At 46.0% G+C, this 20,821-nt stretch overlaps 3 protein-coding genes across 9 annotated transcripts in view; 2 read left to right on the forward strand and 1 right to left on the reverse strand.

The window, feature by feature from the left end:
- Positions 1–121: 121 nt before the first annotated feature.
- desmb (desmin b) lies at positions 122–7,960 on the reverse strand. The gene is made up of 9 exons (XM_076723094.1): positions 7,345–7,960; positions 4,654–4,714; positions 4,356–4,451; positions 2,589–2,750; positions 2,330–2,455; positions 2,029–2,249; positions 1,762–1,805; positions 1,310–1,398; positions 122–325 (listed from the first exon to the last, which is right to left on the reverse strand). Exons 1-9 carry the CDS (start codon positions 7,920–7,922, stop codon positions 284–286), a joined length of 1,419 nt encoding a protein of 472 aa, XP_076579209.1. The 5' UTR covers positions 7,923–7,960; the 3' UTR covers positions 122–283.
- Positions 7,961–10,715: 2,755 nt separating this feature from the next.
- dnpep (aspartyl aminopeptidase) lies at positions 10,716–16,625 on the forward strand. 2 transcript variants are annotated; one of them, XM_076723020.1, is made up of 15 exons: positions 10,716–10,821; positions 11,270–11,360; positions 12,452–12,540; positions 12,766–12,879; positions 12,996–13,121; positions 13,235–13,359; positions 13,502–13,586; positions 13,681–13,788; positions 13,934–14,011; positions 14,118–14,198; positions 14,368–14,528; positions 14,664–14,703; positions 14,879–14,980; positions 15,446–15,613; positions 16,209–16,625. In XM_076723020.1, exons 1-15 carry the CDS (start codon positions 10,816–10,818, stop codon positions 16,257–16,259), a joined length of 1,425 nt encoding a protein of 474 aa, XP_076579135.1. In that variant the 5' UTR covers positions 10,716–10,815; the 3' UTR covers positions 16,260–16,625. The 2 variants fall into 2 exon arrangements, with proteins under 2 accessions (XP_076579135.1, XP_076579136.1); XM_076723021.1 differs by lacking the exon at positions 10,716–10,821 and adding an exon at positions 10,950–11,094.
- Positions 16,626–17,835: 1,210 nt separating this feature from the next.
- The window catches only part of ptprnb (protein tyrosine phosphatase receptor type Nb), a 29,379-nt gene continuing 26,393 nt past the window's right edge, over positions 17,836–20,821 (forward strand). For 5 of the 6 annotated variants that reach the window (XM_076723637.1, XM_076723639.1, XM_076723641.1 and 2 more), the window contains exon 1: positions 17,978–18,186. In XM_076723637.1, the coding sequence (XP_076579752.1) occupies positions 18,108–18,186 (79 nt within the window). In that variant the 5' untranslated portion in view covers positions 17,978–18,107. Of the gene's footprint in view, positions 18,187–20,821 lie in introns of all 6 variants that reach the window. The other variant, XM_076723640.1, reaches the window with a different exon arrangement.

Consider the following 20,821-nt stretch of genomic DNA (forward strand, 5'->3'; position numbering starts at 1 on the left):
TTTTGGGAGTAAATTAAAGACAGAAATGACTGTGACACGGAGATGTCCTGCAGGGCGGCTTGTGCACCCATAGCCAGCTTCATCCATCTGTGCTGTATCCAGCTAAAACACACCACCAGGCAGAGATAAACAAACCCTGGTGAAGTTAACGAGACCACCCTGCTTTCACATATCACAGTACAGGCCGGAATCATGAGTTTAAAGTCTTTTTACTTCATTGTTTTCTTCATCTGTCTGACTCAGGGAGGGACAGATGAGCTTCTTCTTCTTATCTTCTGCATCGTTACATGATGTCCTGCTGGTGCTGCGTGGACTCGCTGACGACCTGGAGGACAGAAATGCAGGTAAGGAGACGTCCAGAGATAGAAAAGATACACGTGAAGAGAGATAAAAGACGCCGTGTGAGACGGGCTCATGTCCTGCACTCATTCCAAGCTTGTGTGTCTTTATTGCGCTTCGGAAACGTCCACATCAAGTCTTCATTTTGCTAAAGGCTTAGGGTTATTCTAACTGCACTGGCAGATTTGTGTCACTCACAACTAATAAGTAGTTATAAGTTTTAGGGACCTTTGTTTTTCATTGCCAAAGGCAGAAAAAACAGCAGCATGCCATCCTTCAACAGAGTCAACAGAGACAAAGACAAAGTGCTGCTTTCACTGGGGGAAAGGGCAACCCTGACTTGTCTTAACACGCCTGCTATGCCTGTTTTCCCAGGAAGCCGCAGGTGTTGCGTGTTTCCACTCGGGCAGATCGGATGTTTGGTTGGCACTCTTTGGCTGAACTAGTCGCTGCGTGTGTGTGTAGGTGTGTTTACATGGAAGCATCACAAATGCCTCCTGACTGAGGTGAGAAACATCGCTGTCGTGCTGCGAGCCCCTCGATGCTTCTACAAGCTGAGAACTGGCTCCAAATGCTAGTTTGCTGAGGTCAAAGGTCGTGAGGGCGACTTCAGCATAGACTAAAGATAGAGCTGCTGTTACCCAGCTTCACCTCAAAACAGGACACTTTGATCAGGACAGGAGGAGGTGAAGAGGTGTCAGTTCAGACCATTGACTCTGGCTATTTAGAGCAGAATGAACTAGAAGAGAGCACTGACCCCCGTCTAAATACTGATCAATGTTAGTGTCAGTCCATTAGTTTCAGGTCAGAAGATTAAACTATGTGAACAAAGCAGTTTAGAGCATCACCTGCTGATCCACACTGAATCTAAATCCTTCATTTTGTTCTTTTTTTATTATTATTTAGTGCATCTAATTGTATTTTATTAATTTCCATAATAACTCAAAGAAAGATTTCGTTTGTGTTTCACCTCTCCGTCGCGGGTTTCAATGGTCTTGATGAGGACAGTTTTCTTTGAATGCATCTCGGAGGAGCGCTGCTGGTGCTCAGGGCTGGTCTCTGCTCAAACACAGAAGATATCTCCATCAGCACGACAGACGTTCATTCCATTTAAAAATATAATATGGCAAAGAAGAATCCAGCTGCATGTTTGAGACCCGTGGACACATAAACCTTTAAATCCACTTTGCTGTATTAGAAGCAGAAGATAAAACAGTTTGCAGCATTGATCAGCTTCTCATAATCTAACCCTGAGGATTTTTTTTAATCTTGCTTATTATGTTCTGCTCCTGCAGGAATCATCAAATGGGCATTTAAGTGATTATGAAGTCTGAATCAGGTGTAAAAACTCCAGACCCTGTGCTGGCCATAGAGGCCGCGCTCTCTAGTGGTGTGTTCAGGCAACAGCAGGTTTGTACGTACCTCGGAAACTCACGGTGGAGTAGCTCTGCACAGGCAAGGTAATCCTGTGAAGACACAAAGAACAGTGTTGAAAACATGAAGTGTAGTATATTTAGTCCAGCTGACAGCATGTGAACAAACTTTTCTCATCTTGAACCAACAGAATTTAACATGAAAACCCTTTTTATAGACAACAGTCAGTCAGGACTTAAAATCCCCCTTAAAGCAGGTTTGAAATTCATCTGTGTAGGTTCAGTGATTCCCTGAAATGAAATCCTCCAGCATCACCTGCTCTCCTCCCCTTCCAGCAGCTTCCTGTAGGTGGCGATCTCCACATCCAGCGCCATCTTGACGTTGAGCAGGTCCTGGTACTCGCGCAGGTGGCGCGCCATCTCGTCCTTCATGTTGGCGATTTCCGCCTCCAGCCGGGCGATGGTGTCCTGGAAGCCGCTGGCCTCGAGTCCGTGACGGTCCTCCATGTCCCTCATCTGCCTCATCAGGGACTCATTCTGGATTTGAGACAGGTCTGAAATGAAACAGAGCTCAGGGTGCAGATGAAGAGTGGAGTCTTTGTGAGCGTGAGACATACGGTGCCTTTGAGGGAGTCGATCTCGCAGGTGTAGGACTGGATCTGGTGTCTGAACTCCATGGTCTCCTGCCGGGCCTGCTTCAAGGCCTCGTTGTTCTTACTGACTGCCTGGTTCAGGTCGGACACCTGGAGACACAAAGGTCAAAACCACGTCATGATGCTCTCCAGCTAAGGTTTGACACCAGGGATAACCTGTTCAGACTCAGACCAGACTTTGATGCCAGCTTCTAAAGCCAGCAGCAGTCTCTTCCTGCCTCACCTTAGACTTGTACCAGTCCTCGGCCTCGGCGATGTTCTTGGCGGCGATGCCCTCGTACTGGGCTCTGATGTCTCTCAGCGCCGCCGTCAGGTCAGGCTTGGACATGTCCATCTGGATCTGCACCTGAGTCTCCTGCATCTGCGTCTGCAGCTCGCGGATCTCCTGCAGGAGGAGTTAGGAGGTCAGCAAGGTGGGGGTTAAAGCTGAGAGTGTGTGTGTGTGTGTGTGTGCACACGCTATTTTAGGTCAGGTGTATGTGTGCATCAAACACAATGTTAAATGATGCAGCCAGTGTGTGTTGCAATTTCTAATCTATCTAATTCAATGAACTTTGACACACAAACTAAACGTGTTCAGCCAATAGCAAACCTCTGAGGGAGCGACCACGCTGGGTTCAAAGTGTAGGAAGTTGTCACCATGTTTACGGCCTTTTGATTGAACCCTCAGCACAATGGGTAAGTGTGTGTTCTTGTTCTTAGTCGTTGTTAACTCACTAATGTTGCTACCTCGACAGCCTGTTTAATGAATGCACCTCAACAACTGCAGTCTGCCAGTGGAGGAAGTATTCTTTTACTTCAGTAAAAGTACAAATACCACACTGAAAACTCAAAACCCAACTTAGATAAAAGTACTATCAGCAAAATGCACTGAAAGTACTTAAAGTACAAGCACTCATAGTGCAATAAAAAAGTGCACCAAATTGTATAAAGTTGCATAAACCAGAAATACTCAAGTAAAGTACAAGTACCTTGGAATCATACTTTACAGACAAACTTCAAATTGTCACTTCAGACTTTAATCAAGTCTTAACCTCACCGTCCAGCAAAAAAAAAAACACCCGAACACTGGAGCAAGCACTCGGCTTTGGCATCGTGTAGCCATCAAGTCTTATCAGGATGGAAACACACACACACACACACACACACACACACACACACACACACACACACACACACACACCACACACACACACACAAGCTTACAAGCCTGTGCTGTTCAGGGACGCGGATGTCCGCTGCCGGTACACAGAGTAATTTTAGCCGTACATCTGCTGTGGGAGATTTCAGTGCTCTGCTGCAGCACTGCTCAGGCCTGCTGCCAACACACAGGCTTTGTGTGTGAAACTGTATACATCCCCAATCCTCTCATTTGTCATCTCACACACACACAAACACACACACACACACAGCCGTGTTTCCATCACTTCAGAGGACATTACATTGACTTACATTCATTTCCTGAAGACGTACACTGACCTTAATCCAAGTCTTCACCTGACAATTTAATGATTCTGCTATGAGGACTTTTTTGTCCCCATAAGGATGACAAGTCCCCACAATGTGACTGTGTAAACATACTTCTGTCCCCACAACGTGACTAATACACACAGATGTAGCAACAGATGCTGACAGACGGACAGACGGACAGGCCAAATGCAGCACAGCCACACAGACACAACAGACAGGAGGGAATCAATGAGCTCCGAGGTTTCGCTTGATCCTTAATAACCATAAGACGCCTGTTTGCTCTTCAAGTTGCTCATGTGCACAATTTGAAATACACATCAAAAGATATCAGTGATTTCTTTCAAATCAGTTCAAAATACTTCTGTTGTTCCCTCAACTTTGTAATTTTCCCCTTCAAATTACTTCACGCCTCAAATGTCTCATTTCTGCCCCATTTGTAGTAACGGCGTGCTAAAGACTGTTAACTGAGCACTGGGAAATGAGCAGAGGGACAGAAACAGAGGACGAAGCAGGACAGAACCTCTTCATGGATCTTCTTCAGGAAGGCGATCTCCTCCTGCAGCGTCTCGATGCGTCTCTCCAGGTCCAGACGAGCCAGCGTGGCAGCGTCCACGTCCTGCAGCAGCAGTTTTAAGACATCTTTGTTAAAACTGGTACAAAATTAAGGAAGTTCTGATCATCTGTAGCGTATTTCCAAAGATCAGGAACACTTTCATACGTCACCATTGATTTTACTGCAGTAAAACCAATACTGGAGTGAATACCTGAGGCCATGTGTATTAATACACAGTACAAACAGGAGCACATGAGGGACTCACCGCCCTGAAAGCAGCCAGGTTGTTTTCTGCTTCCTCTTTTTGGAGAATCTCCTCCTGGAGTCTGGTGGAGGTGAGAGACAGTGAGTAGATCTAAATGCAGATTATTAATTCATCATTAATTTATCGAGTTTTAAGCTGTTTAAATATATATTTGTGTTAAAATGGAGCAGCTCTGGAAATAAACAAACATGTATAAGGACATTCTCTTTTACCAAATTGCTTCAGTGTTTCCTGGAAACTTTCTAGGAAATTATGGGAGTGCTGTGGAGAAATACTGAATAATCTAAGTCTAAGAATTCTGCAGTTACCCTAAAAAACCTCACTCTGCGTAAGATTTTAACCACTAAACTCAAAATACAAAAGACGTGACCTCAGTCATGTCAGCGGCAGCTGCAGCCCTGATTTAAAGGTCATTTTAAGCATCAAGTTAAACATTTGAACTGAAAAGCAAAAGACAAAAAGCCAACAACACATTCATGGCTGCCATAAAAGCTCTCACATGACACCAGCTGTTATTATAATCCTCTCCTGCGGTGAACAGATGCTCTTTTTGTTTATTAAGCCAAAAAAATTCAGAGTCTGTTGCACAGTTAATGTGGCAGAACTGGCCGTAATAAACAGAAATCCAGTAAAAGGAGATAAAAGTGCAGATAAAAGCTTTATTTCTATTTTGCTGTGAGTGAAAACTCTGAAGCTGTCATGAAATATTGAACTCGTCTCCTGAATCTGTAAAAGTGCCACCTCAGATGTAAACCACAGAAGAAGAGAAAGGACAGATCGTCAGAGATCCCTGATGATATGTGGGAGCTCTTTCCTCTCCTTTTATAGAAGAGTGTAGGCATGGTGTGTGTGTGTGTGTGTGTGTGTGTGTGTGTGTGTGTGTGTGTGTGTGTGTGTGTGTGTGAGATGAACTTTGGTCTCACACACACACACACACACACACACACATAATCGTCATCCATCATTTTTAAAGTTAAACATCTCAGAGAATGTTCAATAAAAGCTGACACCGGGCAGGAGACGAGTGTTTGACTTCAACAGTGTCAGAAAGTAACTAAGTACTTTTACTCAAGCTGAGTATTTTCTCCTCGTGCCACCTTCTCCTGCGTCTGAGAGGGAAACATTTCACTTTCTGCTACGTTTGTCAGACAGCTCCGTTACTGGACTTATCAAGTGTGGTGAACGTGTCGCTTTGGGCTTTGTGACGACGTTTCTCACAGTTTTTACAAACCAATCAATCAATCGATGGATGATGGAGAAAATAATTCATCCAGAATGAAAAGAATCATCACTTTCAGTCCTTTGCAAAACGGTTCTGAATGAGCTCCACCTCAACCAACTTCACTGCACTGACTACTTTTAAGAGATCTGAATGCAAGAAGTTTGGGATTCGGTGTGTTGCTCACAAGCACTTCAGCAGGATGAAGACGACTGAATGCAGGAATCAGAGCTCATCATGTGCCTGATCCAAGCCGAAGCTCAGTGTCAGCTCGAAGTTAAAGATGTGTTTGTATTTATAACAGCAGACAAGAGTCAGAAAATGTCTTCTCAATGTCTAAATGCAGTTCTTCATGTGAGGGAGTCTGGACATGTTTTTGTGCAACATGTTTTAATGATTCTTTTCTATCTCCAGCTGTAAATCAACCTGAAGCACACTGTGATCTGCTGCATGAGAAGTGAAGCTACAGCTGGAGATGAAGCACGTTCAAGCAGCGCTGGAAGAAGTATTCAAATGTTTTGACTGAGAAAAAGTCACAATACTAGAAGGTAAAAGTATCCGATTACAAGTAAAAGTATGAAAGTATTGTCAGCTGCAAGTGTCAGAAGTAAAAGTCTTCATTTTGCAGAGCTTTAAGCGGCTCAGTGACCAGAGTGAAATGTTGGGATTGTACATTTCTGCAAACCACAGATACATTAAATCTATTCATTTGTGTCATGTCAGCATTTCTACAACAGGTATCAAAGTGAGTATTTTCAATGTGACTTTGGAACATTTTACTGCAGCGTTTGCAGTATTTTCAGCCAAAACATGATCTTATAAGTTTCAACAGAGCAGCTGGAGGATGTGACTGCTGCTGTCAGTGTCTCCACCGTCATTATGAAACAGTGCAACACCTCCAACCTTCTGCTGTCATGGACAAAAATATGTTGCTGAAACTGATATGTCGAGTGGTTCCTCCTCTCAGTGCACTTGCTGACAGTCGGTAGGCGAGTTAATAAAACTCTTCTCCCACTGCATCAGCAGTGAGTCATCCTCTCCCTTCTTTCTGTGAGGTGGAGGTTATTTCTAGATCTCTTTCGCGATAAGCGGAGATGTCAGCAGCGCCATCGAAATGATTCACAAAAAGCTGAACTGAAGTTTTTGAATTCAGTCAGAATCTTACTGTGATGTTCTGGTCATTGGTTAAAAACACGGCATGGTCCTTTAAGAACAAACCCACTCACCAGGGTTTGAAGACGCTTCCTGTAACCTCAACAAACAGCTGACGACGCTGCCAGCTGAGACTCATCCGCCCGTTCATCCACCTCTCCATCCACACGCAGCATCAGCAGGGAGACATCTCTTGATTTGCTCGACTTATTCATACTTTTCAAACTAACTTTTCTTTTTCTGTCGTTTTTGAACCTACTTTAAACACACACACACAAAAACTTCTTAAAGAAACACACTCGCCGTCTGGCCCCTCCCACCTGAGTTTGAGCTTGTCCAGGTCGTCGGCCAAGTTGTCCCGCTCCACCTCTATGCGTGACCTCTGATTGGTCAGGATCTCCACCTGCCTCCTCAGCTCGCTCATCTCCTCCTCGTACAGGTCGGCGATGCGCGTCGGCTCGCGGCCACGCAGACGCTCCACCTCCACTGCCAGCACCTGGTTCTGCTGCTCCAGGAAGCGGACCTTCTCAATGTAGCTGGCGAAGCGGTCGTTCAGGTGCTGCAGCTCGGCCTTCTCGTTGGTCCGCGTGGTCAGGAACTCCTGGTTGAGGGCGTCGGCCAGGCTGAAGTCCAGTGTCTCGCCCATGCCGGCGTAGGAGCGCCCAATGGAGGCCCGTGAGCCCGCCAGGGGCTTGCCATAATAGCCGGAAGAGACCCGGTAGGCCGGCGTCGAGCTGGTCCGGGTCACCTCATAGACCCTGGAGGTGACATGGCCCCCACCACTGCCGCTGCTGTGCCCCAGCAGCGAGCGGTTGAGGGAAGGCGAGGCGTAGGTACCGCGGCCAAAGTGGCGGCGGTATGAGGAGGCGGTTTGGGCGGAGGAGCTGAAGGAGGCCATGTTGGAGGACGAGGAGAGCCGCAGCTGCAGCAGAGGGGAGCACTGAAGAAGACCTCCCTGCTCCTGCCTATTTGTAGTTACCCCCTCCCTCGCTTTTCACCCCCTCCTCCCTGTAAATGCCCTCCCTGTCTCTCTCTAGGTCTCTCCCTCTCTCTTCTCTTTTTTCTCTCTTTTCCTTCTCTGCCTCTTTACCACCTCCTCTTCATTCTCCCTCTCTGCCTCATAATGTTGCACTTTGAAGGAATTTGATTGGCCTATGCCATCCATTGCTCGGTAACGCTGCATTACACTGCAGAAAAAAGTTGAACTCTTTTTTAGATTCCTCCTCATCAGTTTGTACTAAGCTACACATGATACAGGAAGTGCAGTTTGAGTATCTGTGAGTTTGAAGGCTTATCAGACGCCAAAGCCCGGCACAGATTAACGCTGTCCAATAGGATTGGACCGGAAAGTTGTGACAGCAGCCAGGAATGTGTACATGCATGTATTTGACTGACCAGTGTAGCACCTTACTTAGCCAGGTTGTTTTCTGGACATCCCAACACGTGTTCCTGCAGGAGGCGTCTGCACTGTGCCAACACCAAGTCTCATTGAAATGAATGAGGGAGGCTGCGTTCTTCATGCAGAGCTCACATTAGTGTGGATGTCCTGCTTCTTACCGTGACCACAATCTTTCTTTAACGTAAACCAAGTAGTTTTTGTTTCTCAATGTAACCAAACCTTAACCACATGAACGTTCGGTAGGCGATGACAAACAACCTGTGCAGTCATTTAGTTCAGAGGACTTGTTGGATCACAGTCTCATGAGAACATCCTCTTCCTCCCTGTCTGTGATCTCATGACATAACGATGCGAAGAAGCAAAGACGGACGGTGGCTTTCGACACTCTGCAACGTCCTCACATGGCGAGGCGGTGCAGGTTGTTAATGGCAGCACCCGTGGGGGGAAGAGCTTTGACGAACCTGCCTTAAAAAGGAAAACTATCCCATCCCGAGAGAAGGAGAGGTGCAGCATGTGCCTGCAGGAGAAAGTCCACATTCCCAAACAATAAGTGCCGTTAATGACGATATCAGTCGTGTGTGACAGTGAAGTGGATTTAAAGATCATGTTGAAAATGTGTTTAAAGGGGAAAAAGCGACTGAAACACACCAGTTCAAAACATCTGATGAAGGTTTGTGCATTTTCAGGAGTCTCCAGCAAGCTTTTATTTGGTGAGCAGTGATGTTTCGATGAAGAAGTTTTATTGTCTTTCGACACAGATTTCAAAATAACATAAATTGATAACATAACCCACAATGCACCTGTTCATTGGAACCTCTATTTGACACATTAGAGAAATTCTAAAAAAAAAAAAATGTGATGCACTTTTTACATCCTTTGAGTCCGTGTCTCAGCCTCCTGATTGATTATTGATGATCAATAGACCCCTCCCACTGCTGACTCAGTGACTTACACAGGTGTGACTAACTTCCTAGCTGTTCCACTTCCTGGTACTGTGCTCGTCAGCTCACTGCTGTGACTCACTGGGACAATAAGACCTTTAGTATATGAATATTTTTTCAAATGGAAAATACTGGTTTTGCAAAATATCCAGTTCACACTGATCACAGTAAATGTTACCTCACTTGCTTTGCTGAGTTAACATCCCACCTGGCTGCAGTGATGTCACGATGTACCGCAGTACAGTGTGACATCCCTGATCAGTGAGGCTGGGTGTGGTGAGAGCAGCACACTTTAAACACTTTAAGACTGTGCTTTCATTTAGTAATTACAGCACATGGTGGTCTCCGCAAGGAAAATAAAGGATTCTGGTTCCCACACAGTCAAAGCACAGACCACCACCATCAGAATATTACAATTACAGAACAGCACCAGTGTTTTTAGACAACTTCCTGTATGATCACAGTATGTTTAACACACTGTGCTGCAGCCTGTTGCTCTCATACCTATTAATAGAGAATGAATGCTAAGATGTGTGTGTGTGTGTGTGTGTGTGTGTGTGTGTGTGTGTGTGTGTGTGTGTGTGTGTGTGTGTGTGTTCGTCCTCCTGGGTTTCCTCAAGAGTAGGAGAGACACTGCAAGCTGACAACTGATATAAACATCTCTTCACGGTTTTCTGACTCTCGGTCCCTCCTCTTCCCTCGTTGTTCACGACTATATAAGGTCGATTCCTGTGGCGGTGCAGTGATAAATGGCTGCATGGGGCCAAACGGAGAGTAAACTAACATGGGTGAGTCAGAGACAGAGAGAAGGTGCTTGGATGCAAACATGAAATACATACTGTATAGAAAATGAACAGGAATAAATAATCAGGAATAAAACCCACAGGGATGAACACATAATATGAGACATTATATGACATTATACACTGTTCTGGTACCATATTATTCTTATATATATCATGTAGTGTCGGAAGTGGAATCTTTTCACATATTAAACCTGCAGAGCTGCTGGGTTCAGTCACATGAACAACATAAACTCCTATGAAAATGAATGAAAATGTTTTTGACTGATAACCATGTAGTAGTGTGTCTTCTCCTGATGCCGAGCAGCTGTGGCTCTCAGAGCTGCCTGTAATCACACATTCACATATATTCACACACAGACTTGGTTGAACGGGGGAAAACAAATCATAATCATGACTATAACTTCAATAAGCATCGGTGAAACAGAGGTTAACTCAGAAAATAATATTTAAGGCAATAATTTTCTGAAAAATCTGTGCCTGAAAAAAAAGTAGATATTGTAATTGCACCGCCTGGCCGGTAGATGCCACTGTGGCGCAGCGTTCAAACACAGCCACTGTCACTGTCTTTGCTGTTGTCAGCTAATCTGTATCTTCCTGTTGTTACCGTGTCAGGTCGCCGGACTTCAGAGTTTGACAGTGCAATTAATGCAGGTAAGTGCCATAAAATTGTTATTGTCGCTGCGGTATGTGAAGGTGTTGCTCCCTCACTGAGAGCTGCTTTGAGTTTGGCCGGCAGAGGAAGAGGAGCGAAGAAGAAGAGGCAGCAAGCCTGAGTTGGTGCAGGTTAGCAAACAAATGTTAGCAAACACGTGCGTCCGTTATCGGACAAATCTGGCTTTTTGCGCAGTTCTGTCAGTTTTCTGATAACGTTTAGCGACAAACCATTTGTCATTTTACTACATTAATGTGGGTCGTCACTGACTTGTAAGCATTCAATCATGACGTTTAAAAAAGTAGAAAAAAGGCTGAAATATCGCGATAAGTGTCCGAAGTTTTAACGAGTCGCCGGTAGCTGTTAGCTAGCTTTGCTGTTTCATTGCTTGTGATGAACTAGTGCAGTTGACGCATTATTTTCTCATTTTTGCCCGTTTTTCTTCAGTCTTTGATCATGAAGAGCTCCAAGGAGGCCGTGCAGTCAGCGGCCAAAGAGTTTCTGCAGTTTGTCAACAGAGGAGTGTCTCCATATCACGGTGAAGTCTGACAAACTAAAGAGTTCTCCTTCACTTTTATTACAGAACCAGTTTATCCCATTATGTAGCTCCATCACTGACCATTGAAAAGTTGCATTTAAAGTTGGTCAGCTTCATGTTTACACACGTTTAAAAGATAAATTTTGAGATATTTCTCCAAAATATGGGTGAAAAATACAGCTGTAGAATGAATTAATGTTATATATTTGAATGAATGCATTTCCCAAAGCTTCGTGCTGTAGAGCTTTTCGTCACGAGATTTTCTATCAAATTGATGTTTAATTTTTAAATGAAAGTTTTTGTTCATTGTTTCGCTTTAACTTCGAACAAAATCTGTTTCAATATTTAAATATCCTCTCAAATGAGAACAGAAAGTTTGATGAATGTGTTTCTGTCCAACCAGTTTAACACGTAGCACGATGCTTTGTTTTAGTGATTCAGTGTCTGCTCATAGTTTTGATTTTTGTCACCTTTTTGTAAATCTTAAAGTTTGAGTTAGACAATGGAAAAATGTCACTTTTTTTCCGACAGAACTCACGAAAATCACACCAGCTGCTGTGAATTTACTCTGAGGCTGATTTACTCAGTTTGAGTTCTGACTCATGTTTTTCCAATTAACCTAATTAGAGAAGAGTTCAGATGAGGTCATCGTTGTGTTTGATTGGACGGACAGCAGTAACCTGCTGCCAGCTGTCTGTAGTCTGAAATGAAGCGAGGACAAAGACGTGTCAAAATTCAGACCATGTGCAGGTGAACAGACGACTTTGAGCTCGAGATAAGATAATGCTCCTCAGATGATTTGACATGATGTGTCCGACCTTTGCACCATGACCTGACACCCCGCAGTGTGTGAGAATGAAATGACCTTATAAGTTGTTCTAGATTTAAGCTTTATGGTTGTATTGATCATTTTTGAGAGATAAAATATATATTTAGTGCAGTCAGAGGAGCCTCTGAACAGAGAGACTGTCAGGATCAGACTGGAAGCAGCTTCAGTGAAAAATCCCTCTGACATCTACAAAAGCTAATAAAGGTCAGTGCAGCAGTGAAACGTCCAGCATCATTTTCTTCTTCTTCTTTGGTCCCTGTAGTGGTTGAAGAATGCAGGCGGCGTCTGTTGGAGGCGGGCTTCATTGAGCTGAAGGAGGCGGAGCAGTGGGACATCAAGCCGTCCATGAAGGTCAGTCAGAGTGAACGTCTCCTCGGCGAGAGGAGAAACGCCACACGAGCTGCTCGCTCTGTGTGTGTGTGTGTGTGTGTGTGTGTGTGTAAATGAACAATTTGCACAGCCTGAAGTGTGCAAATGGTTGAATAGTGTCATAATTTCACACAATTGTCCTTATTTCTTTTCATATTTGACTTGAGTAATCCATAATTTCTCAATCCCGTCCACTGCTCTCTTCAGTACTTTGTGACCAGGAACTTCTCCAGCCTCATCGCCTTCGCTGTGGGCGGACGCTACCTGCCAGGAAACGGCTTCTCCATGATCGGAGCCCACACGGACAGCCCCTGCCTCAGGGTGAGAGCCCGCCTCCTTCCACCTGTCCGTCACAGCCGTCTGAACACTCCTCGAGAAGCATGAATGTAAAGTGTGTGTTTATCCGATTCTTAGATCAGATTGTCTGTGTGTTTCAGGTGAAGCCGAGGTCTAAGAGGACGAAGCAGGGCTGTCTGCAGGTCGGGGTGGAGTGCTACGGCGGCGGCATCTGGAACACTTGGTTCGACCGGGACCTGACCATCGCCGGCCGCGTTATGGTCAAGGTACCGACATCTTTCAGAGTCTTTCGCTGATATTTGAGGGTCCACACAAAGCGGAACGGGACACATTCTTTGCTTTAATGCGTCACATTTCCCACCATCTCATCCTCCTGCAGGCTGACAGCAAGCTGCTCCACCGGCTGGTCCACGTGTCCAGGCCTCTGCTCAGGATCCCTCACCTGGCCATCCACCTGCAGAGGGACATCAACGACTCCTTCGGCCCCAACAAGGAGAACCACCTGTCAGTAACACCACACGTTAGAGAATAATAAAGCAAAGAGCTTGGTTCACTTCTCTTTGTCAGTTTTCTGAAACATCTTTCAGCTTTGTTGAGTTTTGTAAAACTTTGTGTCTCTCTCTCTCTCTCTCTCTCTCTCTCTCAGCGTGCCCATCATCGCCACCGCTGTCCAGGAGGAGCTGGAGACGGGCTCTGCGTCGTCCGGAGATGCCGCCTGTGCCACCAGCACGGTAAAACACAAACAGAACACCATGACACGCTGTTTCAAAGGATGAGCAGTGGAATTACTCAGTTTGTGTCAGTGACATTGACTCTGCTGCTCAGGCGGAGAAACACCACCCGGCGCTGGTGAAGGTTCTGTGTTCGGAGCTGGCTGTCGACCCTGAAGCCCTGCTGGACTTTGAGCTCTGTCTGACCGACACTCAGCCTGCGGTGAGTCTGCAAACGTTGATGTCCTGATCGTCCACTTTGACCTGTTTAATGTGTCGGTGCTCGTCTTGTTGCTGCCTAATGCTTCTCCTCCGTCCTCTGTGATGTTTGACTCATATTTCTTCCGTCGTGGCGTTCGTCTCTGCAGGTGTTGGGAGGTGTGTACGAAGAGTTCATTTACTCTCCTCGTCTGGACAACCTCCACAGCTGCTTCTGCGCCCTGCAGGTCAGGAATGTTTTCTGACACTCTTCACGTTCTTCTTTGTCTTCTCGGCCTCCTTTGTTGTTTTTGCTTTCACAATCTGTTGACTTCTGGCTTGGTTGTCTCTCAGGGGCTGGTGCAGTCCTGCTCAGGAGACTCTCTGGCCGAAGATCCCAACGTTCGTATGATCACTCTGTACGACAACGAAGAGGTGAGTGAGGTGGATTGACCCCGAGGTGTCAGGGAGTCTGGTGTCTTTGCTGGTTTTGGTTCATCACACACAAACGTTCAGCGGTTTACTGAGAGCTCGCAGTGATGCCTGAAACTGCCAGAATCAGAAGTCACTCTTCATCGATCTGTACGCTCTGTTTTTCATGTAGGTGGGCTCAGAGAGCGCTCAGGGAGCTCAGTCCAACCTGACGGAGCTCATCCTCAGCCGCCTCGCCGCCTCCGCCTCCAACCTCACCGCCTTTCAGCAGGCTGCGCCGCTTTCCTTCATGATCAGCGCTGACATGGCGCACGCCGTGCACCCCAACTACCAGTCAGTATCCACCCAAACACATCAGCTGTGGCATGAACACATGCTCAGAGACTGGAGCATGAAATCAGCCACTGGGAAGGTGCAGTGTCTCATTTCTATCTCAGACTGAGACTCAACTGTTTGTTTTGTTCTCAGGGAGAAGCATGAAGAGAACCATCGACCATCTTTCCACAAGGTGAAGACATTTGTTCAATTCTTCCTTCATTTCAAGACAAACTTCAGCCACACAAACAGCTTCACAGACATTTGTTGGGTTGAACTGTAGCTGATGATGATGATGATGATGATAGAAGACATTGTCGGATGAATATAATAAAACTTTCACATATATCAAATCATTTTCCTTTCAGGGTCCAGTCATCAAGTTTAATAGCAACCAGCGCTACGCCACTACAGCCGTCACCGCCTCCGTCGTCAGAGAGGTGGCCAGCAAGGTCGGGGTGCCTCTGCAGGTACGCTCTGTGTGTGTGTGTGTGTGCGTGCGTGTGTGATTATAGGTGAACTGTTTGCAGACGGAGGCTCAGCAGCTTCTCATCTCTTCTGCGTGTCTTGAGTCACTCGAGCGCTAACGCAGATCTCCAGGCAACGTGTCGCTGCTGCAGGACGACAGAAAAGAAAAAAAAAGAATTTCTGTGTGAAATAGAGATCGAGGGACAAAAACGAGGTCGTCACAAAACTCATGTGGAAGGAGAAACATTTCACAGAATCACTTTAATCCCTGATATGATTTGCTTCAGTTGTGAAGCTGCTGAGACACTTTCTGTGTCTCTGTTATGACGTTCAGGACAGAAGATGTACGTTTTATTTATTTTATTTCTTGTTTGGAAGAAAAGACATCAGTGTAAATGTGACAGTTCTCTTCTTTTTATTTTGAATGACTTTTACAGCCGTCTGACTTGTACTCCTTCCTCCTGCAGGATGTGATGGTCCGGAACGACAGCCCCTGTGGAACCACCATCGGACCCATCCTGGCCGCCCGCCTCGGCATCCCTGTGGTGGACATCGGCGGTCCGCAGCTCTCCATGCACTCCATCAGAGAGATGTGCTGCACCTCCAGCGTCCTGCAGAGCACCACCCTCTTCAAGGTAACCCCAGTCTGTGAAACAAGCACACCTTATCTCTCAGGAGAGCAGAACCAAAAACCAGCTTATGGCACACTTCGCATTTCACTTGTGTACGCCGAAGAACCGCTGATGTTTGATTTAGCACCTTTGAAATGACCCCAAAAGAGTTCAATCAACACGTCTGACAGTCAGAAATGAAGATTTACTCAGAACAAAGAATAATCAACACAACAATACTGTCGAGGAGGCGATGTATTACAGGCTGTTTCCTGTTCTGTGCTCGTCATGCGAGGACGCCACCGGCAGCACACCATGAGCTCAGGGCTAAAGTAGCAATGACATCTTCACGCCAGCAGGTGGCAGCAATGCACTGAGCTGCACCTGGACGTTCTTCTTCCTCGCTGGTATTTCCTGACTCATCGCACTCATTTTCTGCAGAAGAAGAGTGCTCTCATCTCTTTTCGGGCTCCATCAGCTTTGAGTCTTTCAGGAGATAAATGCTCCTTTTGACCTGCTGTAAAGTTCTTTGTTTTTAAGCTTTCGTTGTTTTTTTTTTCCACCTCCTGCAGTTGTTTTCCATATTCTCCATCTTCTTCCTGTCTGCTTCCTCTTGCAGGGTTTCTTCGAGTTGTTCCCCACAGTGAGAAGCACGCTGGTCGTCGACTAGAGCCCAGGGAACCATAACTGATGGAAACAAAGGATGTTGCGCGTCATTTTCAACATGCGGTCGCATTTACGTCTACTGCAACACATCCAGGATTCAACATGCGCTGATGGGGAAAAAAAAACCTTAGACTAGAATAGTAGACTCAGGTTCATGTTGAAAATGACCAATCCTTTCTTGAAATCTGATCTGTCAGTTGTGGACGATGTGGTGCTCCTCTGCTAACCTCAGATATGCTGTAATTGTGCCCCAAAGAAGAAAAATCACTTGCAAATTCACATTACCACACAGGCACTTCCTAATCTTTCTTATGAGCTGAAATTGTTTAGAAAAGAATAAAATATTGAGTCTTACTGAGTCTTTCTGTCTGAAAAAACAAAGCAGTGTGTGTTATGTTCTGTCGCCAGTGTAAATGTGGAGCAGGGGAAGCTGCTGTGATTGAATTTCACTTCCTCACTTTGAATGTAACGCTGTCAGGAGCCTGAAGCTGGACCACACACCTGGTGAGGCAGCGAGAGACGGGAACTCCTCCACCCTGCAAGAAACGCCTGGTTTCACTCAGGGAGGTGTGGATGAGATCGTCAGAGGGGAAATAACAGCTGGCCTGATGAGAGTAGTTACGCCCTGAAACGAGCAAAAGGAAGTGAAAAAAAAATTCCGTCAAAGCTAAAAATATTGAGTTGATGCTGCGACTGTCAGAAGTGTTGATCAAACTCTTTAAAACACAACACTCAACGACATGCTCTGTTTTATAGTAAGTGGTAGGCTAATTATACTGCTGTGAGTAGCAGCGGTTGACTAATAGTACTGGAGCAGTATATTTTCAAGTAGCAGTAGGACGTATTCTAAAAGTATTTTGTATGTATTTATATTCACATGGCAACATGACACCTTTATCAAAGCTGTTGTGGTTGGATTCACCTGCTCTGGATCACTGATTTACCTCCTGACTCCCCCCCCCCCCCCCCCCGCCTGCATTATTAATATATGCAGGGATATTACAGGGCCTCAGGTTTGCTGTGTGATAATTTCATTAAAAACAAGTCAGTGTGTGAACATGCAACACGTGAGCTGAAATAATGGTCTGAAGAGGAGGTTTTGATTCAGGGTTGGATGATAAAGGGGGGGGCCTCTAAAAGGCTCATCACGTTACTCGTTAGTGTAATCCAGAAATGTCTGCTTCTTTTGTTGCATATGGAGAACGGCCTGTTGGACACTGATGCACAGTAATAATTCTTTCAACTAATAATCAGAAGTTGAGCAGTGTGTGTAATAGTAGAAGCTTCAGTGATGGAAAATACTTTGTAATGTCAATTTTTTGCTTTCTAGTTCAGCTAAACTGCATTTCAGAGATGAATTTTGGCCTATTTGTTCATCTACAGTCAGCTGCTGTTTTCAGATGAAGATTTTACCTTTTAAAAAACATTTGAAATGTATTAAATATGTATAATAATACATCTGTCACATGGACCATTTTTTCTGTGGTACTTTAAGTGACACTTCAGTACTTTTAAGATTTTGAATGAAGGACTTGTAATGGAGTATTTTTACAGTGATGGTAGTTCAGAAGAGGATCTGTGTGCTTCTTCCACCAGCTCAGGTCTTATGGTACTTCTTGCGTCTCGTGGCGCCTCCTGTGGCTCTGGATCTCCAACCAACTATTCTCCCTCTCTCTCCCTCTCTCTCTCTTTCTCTCTGTCTCTCACACACACTCTCACTTCCTCTCCATCACCCCCGTACAGCAGCAGCAGCAGCAGCAGCAGCAGCCTCTCCTCAGACATGGAGAGCTGGTAGAAGCGCAGCAGCAGCGGCCGCTCTCCCCTCGTCGCTCCGGTGGATGTTGGATGTACCATGAGGTCTCCGCGGCTCTGGGCAGCTCTGTGCCTCCTCCTCACCGCCTCCTGCCGGCTGTGCGCGGCCGCCCGACACGGTAAGACACCCCAGCTCCGGTCCAGCAGCACTGGCGGAGAAGGATGCACTTCTTTAAATGAACTCACTGCATCCAAGCGGCAGGGCGACGCGTAAATCACGACTTCCAAGATGAGCAGTCCGTGTTCCTGTACTCACTGTTCGACTCAGCAGCGAGTTTGGAGTGACCTTACAGCACTTTAGGTCACTGTTTTTGTCGTCTTTATAACATTTATTAAGGATATTCTAAAATCTACACTTTTTTCTATGGGATTTGGTTGTATTTCTGTGAAATATACTGCAGGATTTGCGGAAAATGTGCGCTTTAAGTTGCTCCGTCCTCCCATATGTTCCGTACTAAACTCGAGTGCTTAAATATGGAGAAATCGTTTGACTATAATATTCCCATAATAATCCCACAGTGAGTTTTATTTGGTGTAACATCCGATTTAAATCTCTGCTTAATTCTGTGTGTAGCAAACAGCATTAAGATCAGTCTTCATCTTGTATTTGTTGCTCTGCTCGCCTCCTCTGCCTCTGATCTGTTTACACCGGTGCTAACTGCGCCACTGACGCAAATGCGCTGACCGCGGGTCAGCTCGGATGTGTCTGCTGCCCGGATGAATCATTTTGTTGTTCAGTCCGCAGCGACAACAACAAGCAAACAGCAGGAGAGAGGGGGAGATTCATTGTTTATGCATGGAGCCAATAGATGATCAGGTATCAATGATCAGGTCATCAGTCTGCTGCAGCTGTGAGCCAGTATTTATGAAATGACCCACAGCGGCCCTGTGAGTGATTTTAAATGACCAAAATACAAATATCATGCAGGAAGTAAATGTGCCACGAAGCTCAACGCTGGCAGTAAAACCTCACAATAGTAACCTTTTCTGATATTATAGGAAACGTGAAAGTGTTTTAATGTCAGTAGACTAATGACCACAGAATCATGAGCACATGTGCAGGCGACAAGAATATAACGGCAACAGTAAGATAAACAGCCTGCGGACTCTGTGAGTCTCTGTGATGTCATAGACATAACTCATCTAGAATAAATGCTCTGGAGATATTATAGAGGCCGTTAAGTGGTGAAATATGTTCACTGTTAACATGCGACTGAGTGTCAGAGACATGTGGCCCCTTGTCATTATGATTTGAGGTCCTAACCCCAGAGTAACCCCACCTCTGTACTATTTTGCAGGTTAATCTTAATCCAAAGAGTTGCTGTACTGTAAGTGATCTTCAGTTGGACCGTTCATGGCCTTGAGCTCAATATGGTTTCACTGTTGCTACCACAGAGACAAGAATATTATCAGTCAGTCAGTCTCTTGAAGTATAAGATCGCTATAAAACCTCGACCAGAGAGGAATATTTTATTGAACTGCAGTTCAGGGTTGTCGAGCACGTACAGTTTGAGGAGCACAGCTTCATAACGGTCAGTTCGTCTGTTTTACAAGATCAAAGATCGAATACTGATCAGCGCCACGGAGATCCGATGATATCTGTCACAGTATATTGAGTCTCTTCTGCCATTTTCCTTAATTTGTTCACATGCTCAGTCAGTACTTTTCATTTCTCGCTCCCCTGCCAGCCACGCTCACCTGATCACACCTGAATTCATTCCCAATCAGTCGAGTATTTCAGCCGCTCTCCCAGACTCACTCCAGACACTCTTGTGCAAGACTCTCCGGCATTTACCTTTGGACTCCTCTCTCGTTAGCGAACCTGCCTGCCTTTGACCACATCTGTTCTCCTGTTCCCTGGTAAATACATCAGTCGTCTATCCCTAACTAAGAGTTTTGTCCAGTCCCCACCTTTTTTGTCTGTCTGTGCGTATTTGGTGTGTGCTTCACCAAACTCTGTTCGACAATCAGAGAATTGTTGTTTTTGCACTTGGCTGGCAGCCCAGGCCACCCCTGCTCCTGATTCTCCTTCGGTGGCTCAACCAATACATGCTCCTGGTCTGTGGTTGGCGGCCCAACAGACACCTGCTCCTGGTCTTTGGTTGGCTGTCCAGCAGACTCCTGCTCCTGGTCTCTGGTTGGCTGTCCAGCAGACACCTGCTCCTGGTCTCTGGTTGGTGGCCCGACAGACTCTCAGACAGAGCTGCAGCCATTACCATTTCCCATGCTGCAACCATCTCCTGAGCCAGGTCTGCAGCCATTTACATTTCCTGTGCTGCAGCCATCTTCTCAGACACAGTGGCAACCATTTCCTGCTCCAGCTGTCTCATTGCCGGCCTCCAGTCCTGCTGTCCTGTTGCTGGCCTCCAGTCTTGATGACCTGTCGCTGACCCCCAGACCTGCTGTCCCGTCGCCGACTTCCAGCCCTGTGTCCCCTTTGGGACTACAACCAACATCTATTCTTGTTTCCCCATTGGTGGCCTTGACAACACTCACGACAGAGCTGCAGCTATCTCCTGAGCCAAGGCTGCAGCCATCCACTGAGCCAGAGCTGAAGCCATTTCCTGCTCTAGCTGTTCCGTCGTTGGCCCCAGGTCCTGCTATCCTGTTGCCGGCCTCCAGTCCTGGGCCACATCAGCTCCTGGTTTGCCTTTGGTGGCCTGGCCCCGGTTGTCGGTTCAACTGACACCTGCTCCTTTTCTCTTGTTGGCGGCCCGGCAGACACCTGCTCCTGGTTGCCAGTCAGCGGTCCGG

The sequence above is a fragment of the Chaetodon auriga genome, chromosome 23 (genome assembly GCF_051107435.1).
Source record: "Chaetodon auriga isolate fChaAug3 chromosome 23, fChaAug3.hap1, whole genome shotgun sequence".
Taxonomy (NCBI): Eukaryota; Metazoa; Chordata; class Actinopteri; order Chaetodontiformes; family Chaetodontidae; genus Chaetodon; species Chaetodon auriga.